The 13,572-nt window shown below is 38.1% G+C and overlaps 1 protein-coding gene across 2 annotated transcripts in view; it reads right to left on the bottom strand.

Moving 5' to 3' along the window:
- The window catches only part of gabbr1a (gamma-aminobutyric acid (GABA) B receptor, 1a), a 54,547-nt gene that overhangs the window by 40,058 nt on the left and 917 nt on the right, over positions 1–13,572 (bottom strand). For both annotated transcript variants that reach the window (XM_077526761.1, XM_077526762.1), the window contains exons 2-6: positions 10,497–10,583; positions 10,217–10,281; positions 8,550–8,688; positions 6,804–6,989; positions 4,951–4,968 (exon numbers count right to left, since the gene is read on the bottom strand). In XM_077526761.1, coding sequence (XP_077382887.1) covers positions 4,951–4,968; positions 6,804–6,989; positions 8,550–8,688; positions 10,217–10,281; positions 10,497–10,575 — 487 coding nt within the window. In that variant the 5' untranslated portion in view covers positions 10,576–10,583. The remainder of the gene's footprint in view (positions 1–4,950; positions 4,969–6,803; positions 6,990–8,549; positions 8,689–10,216; positions 10,282–10,496; positions 10,584–13,572) is intronic.

Raw genomic sequence — 13,572 nt, 5'->3', positions numbered from 1 at the left:
CTCAAAGCACCACTGTATTGATTTTAAATTTACAGTATAGATTATATATACTTTATTTCCCATAAAGAAAATAACCTATTGTGGTTAAACGTTCTAAAAATGAAAATGTAATATATTTGTTACAGTAGAAAATATTTATTTTATTGGTGATTTTTATTACTACGAGCAGTTCTTTATGTTTCATTTTGAAATTCAGTTAAGGGAAAATCAACCTTGAACATTTCTTGACATTAATATGTTATATGTGCCCTCACTAGTCTAAACATGACATTCTGATTAATATTACATTTGTGGAATAGGAGTTATTTAGCAAAATCCAGCCGTTTTTATCCATCTCAGGGGGCGGCCATTTTGCCACAGTTGCTTGGGTCTCATGTAACAACCAATCACAGCTCAGCTTCAGAAAATACGTGAGCTGTGATTGGTCGTTGCCTGAGCCCTGAGCAACTGTGATGTCATCTTCAGTCGACAGCAAGTGGCAAAATGGCCGCACCCTGAGATGGCTAAAAACAACTGGATTTTGCTGCTTAACTCATATTCCAGGAACGCAATATAAACCAGAATATCATTTTTAGACAAGTGGGCCTGCATAGAACATATTACTGTCAAAAAAAAAAAAAAAAAGGGTTGACTTCCTCTTTAAAACTGTATGCAAAGTGAACTGGAACAACACCTTAACACCAAGGTGAAGGTACGTACCCAACTGTGATTTTTGGTACACCGTCCCCTCCCCTTGACTTCACCCCTACCTCCTCCATTTCAAAATTGTCTCTTTTGAAAGTGATTCGGCACACCAATTGAGTGAGTGTGATACAAGGATGGCGGGTTATCCAAGTGCCATTATCCGAGTGTCTGTGCTAGGACGCGGTTGTCATCGTCTGGCATTTGCCTTCCACCTCCTCGTGCGACCCGTCCGACGCTCCATCAATTATTCAGCGCTGAACTTTATGTGCGGCTCGACTGGAGCTGTGTGTGTTTCTGTTTTTAAGACCCCCGCCGAGGTAGATGGCAACGAGGACTTTGTTTTAAAGGTTGGAAAGATCTAGAGATTCATACCTCATACCTGTAGCGGGACATTTCATGTAAAAGGGACTTTTTAATGTCCCCTTTTTTGATGAAAGTTTTATTATCCTATTGATTAATCCATCGACTATTCGGGGAATTAATAATTGAAGTACAGTATATAAATAAGCTGTCTTTCATATTCAACGCTCATTTGCCTTTAACATAAAGTATAAATGTTTTTGTAAAATAAATCTGTTTATTTGAATACAGATAATTTATTGCTTTTGTTTGTTAATTCATTCATTCCCAACCATTTTCACTGAAGCGACCCCCTTCGCTCTTGGCTGTTTTAATTGTTTCATCAGGGGGGAAAAAAAAGTATATTTATTTATATTTTGTTATCTCAATATTCACATTCCTGGTGAAAACACTGTCAAAAAGAGTTTGTTGCAACATGGCCCTGGCTGATTGCTTATACTCTGCTGCCATCTGCTGACCGTTTTTTTAAATAACTACCATTGCTTTAAGCCACCTCTTCATGACAGACTTTGCATCAAAACCTTCTGTATGCTCTTGCATAAAAAACAAAAAGTGTGTATGTTTTTGGGAGTGAAGTATTAAAAAAACGTGTTTACATGTTTTTGGGTTTGAAAGAGTTTAAAAAAAATACACGTGAAGGGGACCTTGAAAAAAAAATTGCATATTAAATCATGATCACCCTATTAAGGGGGCAAAACGCAATTTGATTATTTTTCATGGTGGTAGTTATCAAACCCCACAAGTCATAATAATGCCTGTTGTGGCTGGCAAACCTGCAGCTGTAAATCCTGACCGAAACAGACCCTGGAAACAGTTAAGAACATTGAGTGGAATGCTAAAGTAATATCTCCCACGAGCCATCTGTATGTACTGACCCTGTGCTGTTACCCGACAAAAAAAAAAAAAAAAAAACACACACACACACACACACACACACGCGCACACAATCCATGATGTTGTTTTTGCATCATCCCGCTAACTAACGAGCAGAGTTGCTGATAGATGCTCGAAGTCTGTTTCCTCAAATAGAAAGTATCCATTTTGCGTCTCACCACCACCTCCTGCCCCCGAGTGCACCACCTCCACCCACTTCCTGCCACCTCAGCGGGAGAAAGGTTAATACCGTGCCCCCGCTCCTGTCTGCCTGTTAGCTTACACCGGTCCAAGTACGAGGCACAATTTGATGATTCATTAAGAAAAAAAAAACAAAAAAAACAGAAGTGAATACATTTCCTTCTTTAACACTGACTACAGTTATAAATGTGATTGTTGCCTTGCACAATAGAAATAATGACAGTGACTAAAAAATCCACGGCACTGTCAGTAATGCACAAACACAATGTTGTTACAGTCATGCAATGCAATCACTCGTCATCGCCATCTTGCACAATAGAAATAAACAGCACCACAAGAAATAATCCACTCCGTCACTAAAGCAGTCCTATGTTCACTTGCACAAAGTACATGACATGTAATCACTCCGCCACCTTGCACAATAAAGATTCATACAACTAGAAATAATTAACAGTCAAAAAGTAGTCCATAGCATATGCTTGTAAGTGCAATGTGCATATCATATAATAACCACTCATGATAACTGCCACCTTGCACAATAGAAATTAACACAAAAACTAGAAATAATCCACAGCGTCAAAAAAGCAGTTCATGGCGTACTGGGTCACGTGCTTATTTGCACAAAGTACGTGTAATACAATTTATTGTGACTCGATTTCCAGTTTTTCATTCTGGCACAATAGAAATAAACACAACTAGAAATAATCCATAGAGTCAAAAAAAAAAACATTCCATGACACATTTTGTCACATGTTCATTCAATTAATGCTATCACTCATGTTTTTCATAACTGCCAGCTTGCACAAAAGAAATAAACAGCAGCACAAGATATAATCCACATGGTCAAAAAACCCCATGGTACACTTAGTCACATTTGCACATGCAAAGTACATTTCATTTAATTAATGTAATGCAAATATTCCTTGCCAGTTGTTCATAACAACCGCCACATTGCACAATAGAAACATAAATCACAAACAAGAAATAATCCACAAAGAATGAGGAAGTGCTCCCAAATTTGTCACATTTCAAATGACGACAACCCCCGTTGTTGATCGTCAGCCTCCGCAAGGCAATTAGCGGCAATCTCATGAGGACACCCAATCTTCATCGAGCTGGGGAATGACAATTAGCTTAGTGATGAGCAAACTCAATGGTCCTCATCCTCGCTGCACTTAAGCACCATTTTACAACGCTCCCTGGGGGAGGTAGTCAATATCCCTAATGTCTACATTGTCATGTATACTGTACACCAAAGTATGAACCCCAATGAAACTGCTGTACTGTGAGGATTTAGAGGTAGTGCATTATCACTCATAATAGAATCATCATCATAAATCAATCTTTTTTTGTTCATTTGTACTTATTAAAAGTATTTTTTTTTCAAGTGTACACATTATCTAAAAATGTTTTTTAACTGCTTTCATTAAAAATAGACAATAGGTATTTGAGGTAGCAAAGAATCAATTTCAATAAAAACATAAATCTATCAAAATAAATTTTTGACAGCTTTTCTGCTAACTCAACTTAACACTTTTAATGAAAACAGACAAAATTGCATCGTAATTGTTCTTTTCTTTCATGAGAAAAATATTTGATTTTACAAAGTGAAGCGTGACTGGGGTAAATTTGTAGAAACAGAATAATAAATGGAATAAAATAAATAAAACAGACGTTGAAAAGTTTAAAGGTTCACATTAATATTATCTTTTTTCTTTCATTTATTTGACTAACATTAAGTTAAATATTCTTTACATTGAATATTTGACATTAGGGGTGTGAATTGCCTAGTACCTGACGATTCGATTCATATCACGATTCACAGGTCACGATTCGATTCGATACCGATTAATCCCGATACGAATTTATAAGTCGATTGTTGCGATTTTTTTCATTCAAATTTAGAAAATGCTAATCAGTAAGCTTGTAGAGTGTAAGATTTATATGAAAATGTATTATTTATTTATCTGAAATTTCAGTCTTATAGAGGTTGTAATTTGTTTCATGTTTGAACAGCATTAAAATAAAATATTAAGGCTTAATGTTCCGTTCATATAACATTCTTCCATGCTCAAGGTGTGAATCCTAAAAAAAAAAAAAAAAAAAAAAATCGATTCTGCCGATTATTGAATCGATTCGAGAATCGGGCGATGTAGTATCGCGATATATCGCCAAATCGATTTTTTTTAACACCCCTATTTGACATTATGTCCAACCAACTGCTTTTCATAAAAACAAAATAATGAATTAATTTTAAAATCATTTATAGAACATATTTGATTAGCACTGTTTAAAAAATGTTAATACATCAAATCTTAAAAAAATATATATATATTAGTTTACAACTTTCTCTCTCTTTTTTTTTTAAATTTATGCATTTTTTTTGTTTTTTTTTTATTTTACATAAACATTTCTCTTGACAGACGCTAGGACTGCTAGGTGTAGGTCTTTTTTGTTGTTGTTGTTGTTGTTTTTTTGAAGCCCACACTGCTCCCTTGCGGACAATTTAGCAAAGCATTTAAAAGAACTCTGCTGCCCTCTTTTGGTCAATTAACAACTTTACAGCTCCAAGGCTTACTGGACTGTAAGCCAACTGGTGAACTGCACAGTAAATAAACAATATTATGACATATTTCTAATCATTGTGTTCACTGGCAAGAGGAGGGCCCATGCCAATTAAATGACACGTACATCACATGATTCAACACATTCCCGTGCGCAGACACTTTTTTGGAGTTTGTGGATTATTTAAATTTGTTCTGTTGATCTTGAGCCTTCGACATGACAGTTATCATGAATAATATTGATTATTTACAATGAGGAATGTCTTACCTGTGTTGTTTTTGTCATCTTCGGAAGGCAGAAACATACAAAAGAAAGAAAGAAATGTTAGGACAACAATGCATGACAGGTAGACAGTTATATGCTGTTCATTAATATTCAGTAATTGTTTTTGTTTTGTTTTTTTGTTTGTTTTTTAATTATGATGTACAGACCTTTTCAAAATGTTATTTATTATTTTAGTAACTTTACCTATTTAAAAGAATCATCTTTTTAAATAGCTTCATTTAAAAAAATATGTATATTTCACTTTTGAAAAAGCAATATAATTTCAGGATGAGAGAGAGATAGATAGAGAGAGAGAGAGTGAGAGAGAATTTGACAATTCAGTTGTGAGTTGGCACTGCAGAAGTAAAACAGACTTCACTTGATTATTGGCAAATGTCAAAAACAGAAAAAATTTAAACACCATTATAAATCTGGCTATTGCCAAGTACACTGCACATGGCAGAGGAGAACTGCAGTGCATATTTTTGTCCACTAGATGTCAGCAACAGTGTGATTGTGTCCATGCTGACTCTGGACAGAATTGCTTGGTAGTGGCTGCTCTTACGTAATTTCATCACATCCACACAGCAAATACTCAATATCAAATTCACCACCACACATTTTATTTTTTACAATTCACGACGGTCACCACAAATCAGACTGTGATTCAAAAGGCCTTGAAAATTTCACACCAAGCTTTCAGAAGACCCAAATATAGAACAAGTGAACTCTACACCATGTTTCCAAATTGTTAGGGATTACGCAACCTACTTTCACATTGTCAGAGAGCTTTTTTTTTTAAATCCAAAGATTCCCATAGCAACTTTAATGGTTGCCATGGCAACACTGATAACCAGCTGGCAAGTTGTGGATTTTTTTTTTTCCACCAAATCCTCATTCACTTGCACTCATGTGAACAAATATTGATACTTCAATGTGGCAGATGGGGGATTTACGCTCCAGCGTCATGTGTGACACTTATATAACGTAATTGTTATAGATATAGACATACAGTATATGCAGAGAGCTGGTGGACAACTTTCTGGACTTGTACTGTAACTGAAATCATGTGGTCTGCAACACGAACAGAGGAGCTAGTTGTGGACTCTTAGGCAGCAAAGGAGCTCTTTCTCAAACAGACTTATTCAGCTTCACCGCCAGAAACAACAGTTCAGATCTTTTTTTTTATACCGTTCACGATTCACTTATGTAACAATTCCCTACTGGGTGTGAGGGAAATGCAGATAGATAGATAGATAGATAGATAGATAGATAGATAGATAGATAGATAGATAGATAGATAGATAGATAGATAGATAGATAGATAGATAGATGGATGGATGGATGGATGGATGGATGGATGGATGGATGGATGGATGGATGGATGGATGGATGGATGGATGGATGGATGGATGGATGGACGGACGGACGGTGGTTGGGTAGGTAGGTGGGTCGATGGATGGATGGATGGATGGATGGATGGATGGACGGTGGTTGGGTAGGTAGGTGGGTCAGTGGATGGATGGATGGATGGATGGACGGACGGTGGTTGGGTAGGTAGGTGGGTCAGTGGGTGGATGGATGGATGGATGGATGGATGGATAGATAGATAGATAGATAGATAGATAGATAGATAGATAGATAGATAGATAGATAGATAGATAGATAGATAGATAGATAGATAGATAGATAGATAGATAGATAGATAGATAGATAGATAGATAGATAGATAGATAATGCAAGGGGGAAAAACATATTCCATAACAAATTAAAGTAGTAACACACACAAAAATGTGTGAAGAAATGCTGTGAAACTGTTCCAGATGCTCTGCATTTTATTTTACGGTGTTACTCACAGAGGCAGATGGGCTTGGGAGCGTCCCATTTTCCCAGTTTGGTGCAGTGGCTGACGTTGCGTCCCTCCAGTATGAAGCCACTGTGGCAGCGGTACTGCAGAACCGAGCCCTCAACCGGGGGGCCCGGGGGTCTCACAGTCACCTGGCCGTTCTCCAGAGACGTCCACACACGAGGACACAGCAACACTGGCAGAGAGAACACGTGTGTTAGCATCACACAGCTAAAGATGCTAAGAAGTCAAGCTATAAAATATCACGATATGAAGACATGTATTATTAGCTGCCTATATATATAAGCCTGTTAGCATTTATAGCTGTGTGATAGCAATAGCTACATTGTGTTAATCTTAATTCATTAAAAAATACTATTGTTTTAGCTTCTTAAGTCACTAAATATATAACTATTGTGGAAATTTCTGTATGTCTAAGGTCAAATAAAGGTAGGGGAGAGGTTGTGGTTATCACATTCGAATGAAGGTTGTTAGAAGGTTTCTTTTTATGACTATCAAGTGACAGAAACTACACGTTGTTTTACAATTTTTCCATTAAACTATCTACCTAACAGCAATTGATTTGCCAAAATTTTAGGTTTTGTCGCCTCACAAACATGCTAACATCAAACAAATGAATCAGGGTTCATTTGTGAGACCTGTAGGCTTGAATGTTAGCTAAATGCTAATGTCACCTACCAATAAAAGTTAACACACTTAATGTGGCTGTTTTGCTGACGTTTAGCATAAAGATTAGTCACATTCAAATCACATCATATAATAATAGAATTTACCATTTGAATTAGCATTGTTAGCTCTACCTGTGCTGTCAATATACAAAAGCCACACCAGATAGCGTTAGTTGCGTTAGCATGCAAAGCTAAAAGGCTAACATTGATGTCTTAGCTCTTGTAAAATTCTTTCCCGTAGGCATCAAACTCAATTAAAAAAAAAAAAAAGAAGTCTTCTGCAAGCCTTATAAAGTGACAGGCACATTTTATAATCCTATTTGGAACATTTTAAAATCTGTATGCTTTATGTTTTTATCTGGTTGATTTGAAACAGGCAGCAAGGATTCTTCTTATTTTTTTTTTTAATGAATTATTTCGATCTGCTGTGTGTGTGCGTGCGTGCGCACGTGCGTGTGTGCCGATCCCCTCCGGCGTGTAAACACATTGACTGTTAAAGTCATCTAATCTGCAGCTTTATGCTTTTTTGCACAAAAAGGCATTACTTGAATGTAATGGACTCGGGGGAAGGTCTTATTAGGAACATAAAAGAATAGAAATCAAAAAAGAATTTCATCGCATCACTGCACCCAAAACATGACCTGAATAGAAATTTCACGCTGGCTTTTGTTTTCTCACAAAACTAAGCGGAAGACTGCCTTTTTTTTCTTTCTTTTTTTAACCACCTTCAGGGATGTTTTTGATCCAGTTTTTTTGTTTGTTTATTTTGGAGAAGCTGATGTCAGGGGCTTTTTATTTTTACTACTGAATGACTTTTGGGGGGTCGTGATGGGGACATGGTTCATTTCCTGTTCGATTTCCTGCATTCCTATTGTATTTGTGTACAAGCCCTAGAATTACCCTGAAATGACTGAAAGTGGCCGACTTCCTGTTCAGTGTGGAACTTTTTCACGTTTTTTTTTTCCACCACAGATAGGCCGACCAAGTTTTATGTCGACTGGTTCAAGGAAAGCCAAAAACAGTTTGCATCCCAATACCCGAATAGAAATAAAGAGTCGAGCACTCACGACAGCTGCTGTGCTGCGTCATGTCCGTCCACGTGCCGTTGGGCAAACATTTCCTGACTTTAGGCCCGACGATCACGCGGTTCCCACGGCAGATGTACTCAATCTCGTAATCCACAGGCAAGATCTGAACGCTGCGGATCTGCAAAGGCATATAGCGAGGAAAATTACACGGGGATCCCTGATGCGTTCAAGTCCTCTCGAGACAGTGCCATATGGTGGCCACCAGAGAGAGAGAGAAAAAAATGAACATTGCAGAGTTGTTTTTGTGTGACCAGAATTTCAATTACACTAAAAGTCAATAGCGTGAAGAGGTCTTTTTTTCTTAATAAGCCTTCTCCTCCATTTAAAAAAAGAAGCCCTGTCGCCTCCTCATCCATCCATTTTCTATACTGCATTAGAGGTCGAAGGTGAACTGAAGCCTATCCCAGATGACGGGCGAGAGGCGGGGTACTGGTACTGGTACTCCCGGGCACATAGGGCTGATATATTTTTACTTTTTTTAACATTTTATTTCAATATAATTGATATAAATTTTCATTTGATTAGTTTGATTTGTGTTTTTTCTTGTATTTATAAAATGTATGACTTCATTCTGTGAGTCCTCTACATGAAAATAAGCTATATTAACAAAATTTATTTTGAGGCACAAGTGTTAATTACTAGTCCCATTTCCTACCTGTGCGTACTCATCATGTTGCAGTATTATCACAGATACAAATCATTGTAAAACCCCAAATTGGTAATTGTTATCTGAACATCAGGGTTTCAAGCAGTGATCCTTGTGGGACACCACTTTTTCTTTATTTATTTGTTTTTATTTGCAAACATCTTTGAAAATTCACTTTTAATTTATCGTAATAGGATATTTTATGTAGAATTTTGAGGAGGAAATAAATATAATGTATTTTAAATAATAAGGCTGTAAAAAAAAATAAAGGAAAGGAAAATGCGTAGGAATGTTTTCTGGATGCACAGTGGCCATTTCAGTATGCCAGAATGCTCTTATTATTTTTGTTTGCTGCTATATCAGGGTGACTGTAAAAGAATACCATGATTAAGAGATTCTTGTATCAAAACCTTTATCTTGATATTTAATGCCCTACCCTTCGTTCAGCTTAACTCATTCACTCCCAACCATTTTCACTGAAGCAATCCTTCGCTCACAACTGTTTTACTGGATTTTGGCTCATTTTGCAAGGCCCCCAAAATATTGTGTTCTATTGCTATAAAAACATGGAACCTACCAAAAGAAAGATTAGGGTGTCTTTTTTCATCAGGACAAAAAAAAAAAGTATATTTCTATCTGTTTCCGTTTTGCAGCAATTAGCATTAGAATATAGCTAAGTTTCATCATTATTCACAAAACTGTTGAGAATTGTGAGGAAATCAGCTTGTTTGCAACATGGCCCTGATTGATCTCTTATACTCTGCTGCCACCTGCTGGCCGTTTTTGTAATAACTACCATTGCTTCAACTGTTCTCTTCAGTTCAGAGGCTGCATCAAAGCAATCTGTGTGCTGATACTTTAGCATAAAAAAAATCTCTAAATGCGTCTTTGGGACACTGGTAATATTTAAAATAGAACGTATGTATATGTTTTGGGGAGCAAATGAGATGTACTTTAAAAAACAAGCCCATCTTGTATTTTTGATTGTATTTATAAGCACCTGCTCTTGTGTCAGACCTCTGTACCGGATGCCTCCATCCCTCGGAGGCCGGATGATGGCACAGCCTAGGAAAAGGAAGAGGCGGGAAAGAAAAAGAAAAAAAAGAATCAGAGAAGAAAAAGGCCTTCCTCGGATGATGTTGATATATCACAGCAAAACACGGCACATTGATACACGCTCAATTTATCTGACAAATCGCACTCTCGGCGGACTTCATTCCTTCCCATCATCCCACACACAGTCACGCACGCACACTCACACATACACACGCACAAATTACCTTCAGTTGATGAATTATGTATGGGCACAACAAGAGATGGTAGGATGTGGAGAACCAGCAGAAACAAAAGCGCCGCCATGACTCCACCTAAAAAAAAAAAAAGCAGAGGATGAGTGGTCATATATGTTATACTGTTTTACTATTTTTTTTTAATTAATTTGCACTAAATTCTAGAACTGGTTTGACTGCATCCTTATGGAAGACTTTTAGACGGATTGTGAGAGAGGTCCCTAGAGGTTGTAACACTCCAGGAGTCCTTGGTTTCCTCATCTTTCTTGTGTTGTAGTGTTTCAGAGTCCAGTGATATGATGATGATATAGAGTTACTACCGTACTAATACTGGTCTCAGTGGTCCTATAGGACTATAAATATTGTTCTCATTGTAGCCAGAACTTCAATACCTGAGCTTCTACATAGTGCCGTGGTGTCCAAATTATGCCGTGCGGGCCATTTGCAACCCACTATTTTTCAGCGGCCCGCAGTCCTATACGAAATGTATTTTACGACTAAAATAACACAATTTCTTTTCTAAACACAATTGTGAACAAAGGCGATTCGTTTTAGAAGCAAAGAATAGTTTATTCCACTTTCTGCTCTACGTCAAAGCCCAATTTATGAAGATGTCATGTTTTTGTTCTGGGCCATTCCTGTTTCTATTTTTCCTCCCTTGTAGTTGCTGGGGAAACGGCTGGAGGGCGGTTCCTGCCAACACACCTGCTGCCCATCTTGTCATTAGCCCGCCTTAAAAGCCTGGCAGCAACAGAGAAGAGTGTCGGGTTATTGTTTCGCTACGCTACTTGCCGTTACGTCTGGGTCTAAAATATCGATATTGAATCGATATTCCTTCTCATAGCCCAATATCGATTCATAAAACCATGAATCGATACTTTTAATACAGTTTTTCCCCCCCCGTAAATTAATGTGCCAAATAGGGCCCGACCGATTAATCGGCCGCCTATTATAATCAGACAATTATTGGCCTTCAAACATAGGCCAAAACAAACTAACTAACTAGAACCTCTTTATGAGGACTAAATACCTTCCTGAGGACTAGAATCTTTTCTCTGAACGAGTACAGTCTCTTGGAACTAAAACCTCCTTTGTCAACTAGAACCTTCATTACTCTAGAATATTTCAGAACTAATACCTTCTTCTGGGACTAAAACCTTTTCTTTGCATTACAATGTTCTCTTAAGATTGGAGTGTTGCTGGGGACTGGATTCTCTCTAGTCCCTTCTCTTCAGAAGTACCTTGTCTTGGGACCAGAACTCGTGTCACGGAACGCTGTCAGGGGTAAGTCAGTGCTGATCACGCACTACTAGAGTTGAGGATAAAATACAGATTCATGTCCAAAAATCCAAACTATCCCTTTAAGTATATTGAAAGCTGTTATGAAGAAGTTTATAAAATTGAATAAAAATAAAAACAATATAAAATTGCTAATTTGATTGATTTTAGCATGTATATTAAAGTCAAAGAGTTTTAAAGTGACCCTTGCTTCCATCCATTTTCTGTATGTGGCCCTCAAACAAAAAAGCTTGGTGTTTTTGTAATCACCAGTGTTTTGTGTGTGTGTGTGTGTGTGTGTGTGTGTGTGTGTGTGTGTGTGTGTGTGTGTGTGTGTGTGTGTGTGTGTGTTGAGCCTTCTCTGCATTCTTGTATTTCTGTCACGATTCAATAAAGCTCCAGTGTTGGCACCTGAATTGGCACAAAGTACAAATGCTACGCTATGCTAAAGCCAGTTAAAAGTCCAAAGACTTGAATCGACACAGTAGTCCCATGAGAACACAGACACACACAACAAAGACACTAAATATAGCTGCTCATTTGCACTCTGGAATAATAACCAGCATTCTTCAAATAAAACCAAGGCTACCTTTACATATAGTAAAATATGCTATATAGTATGGGAGCACTGTTTATATAATACTGTTCATTGTGTGTCTCTGCCTAAAAAGTGAAGAAGCACACCTCCGTGCCGTAGACAGATGGCGGTTAGGTTTGCCGGCCGGTGGAAGACAGACTAACTCTGCTGGAAGCCGACAATATTTTTAGACTTGTGCTGACAAAGAGGCGTGCAGGAAGTAGAGACACTACCCCATTCGGAGAGGGTGAAGGCAGGACGGGATGGAGAGCGAGAATGAGAGAATGGGTCGGCCCACCGGGAGTCATTAATAGCAGCACATCACACACCGGGCCAGATGAAAGCATTGTGCGTGTGTGTCAACTGGCCTCAAGCTTGAAATGCAATTAAAGCTTGAGAAGCGTTGACAACGCCCCCGCCTCTGCTCCACAACACTGCGGGACGCGTACATGCTTTTCCACCTCCTTGTTGAAATATTCAAACTCTTACGCAAACCTTCAACTCATATTTTTAATCCCTGCCCCGAACCAGGAAGTAGTCTGCTAACTGACTCGAATATCGCCTGGTTGGATTTACACCCCCCCTTGAATCATAATTCAATGCCGTCATCTTCCATGAAGCAGGGAGTAGATATGGATTATCCTTATACCGTTTGTTTCTTACAGTAGAATGCCACGGAAGAGGCGGGACTGTTTTTGCACATTAGCTTGGTTCCGGTTCGGTTTGGGACGTGTGGGCTGCGTCAAAATACTTGTGCTTCCGACTTTGTGCCCCTCGGTTGCGCATTCGCCATCTGTGCTACTGACAGGAAGTATGAAATATCGATAGTCACGCTCCACTGGCTATCAAATATACATCATGCATAAGCATCATTGCTAATGTGTCACTCCAATATATTCAATATCGCAAAGCCCACGTCAAAGTGATGATATCACCATCATGTATCATTTAGTTATGTACTTACAATTCAAAGTTTAGGTCACAAATCAAAATGGCGGTCTTGTGCTGCATTCGAGGACGGTTTGAAGCCGGATTTATCCCAGTGTCCCTGTTTCGCCCATAAAGCGTTTGAGACAATGCAAACAACAAAGATGGCTGATTCTGAAAAGTTATTTGTTGTTCTGGTTAACGCAGTTATTCCAAATCATGTTGTGTCACGTGAACATGTGTTGTATTTACATTTGCCTCAAATCTGTTGAGGTCGGACTCAGA

This window comes from Festucalex cinctus, chromosome 7 (assembly GCF_051991245.1).
Source record: "Festucalex cinctus isolate MCC-2025b chromosome 7, RoL_Fcin_1.0, whole genome shotgun sequence".
Classification (NCBI taxonomy): domain Eukaryota; kingdom Metazoa; phylum Chordata; class Actinopteri; order Syngnathiformes; family Syngnathidae; genus Festucalex; species Festucalex cinctus.
This window is presented reverse-complemented; position numbering and strand designations above follow the sequence as displayed.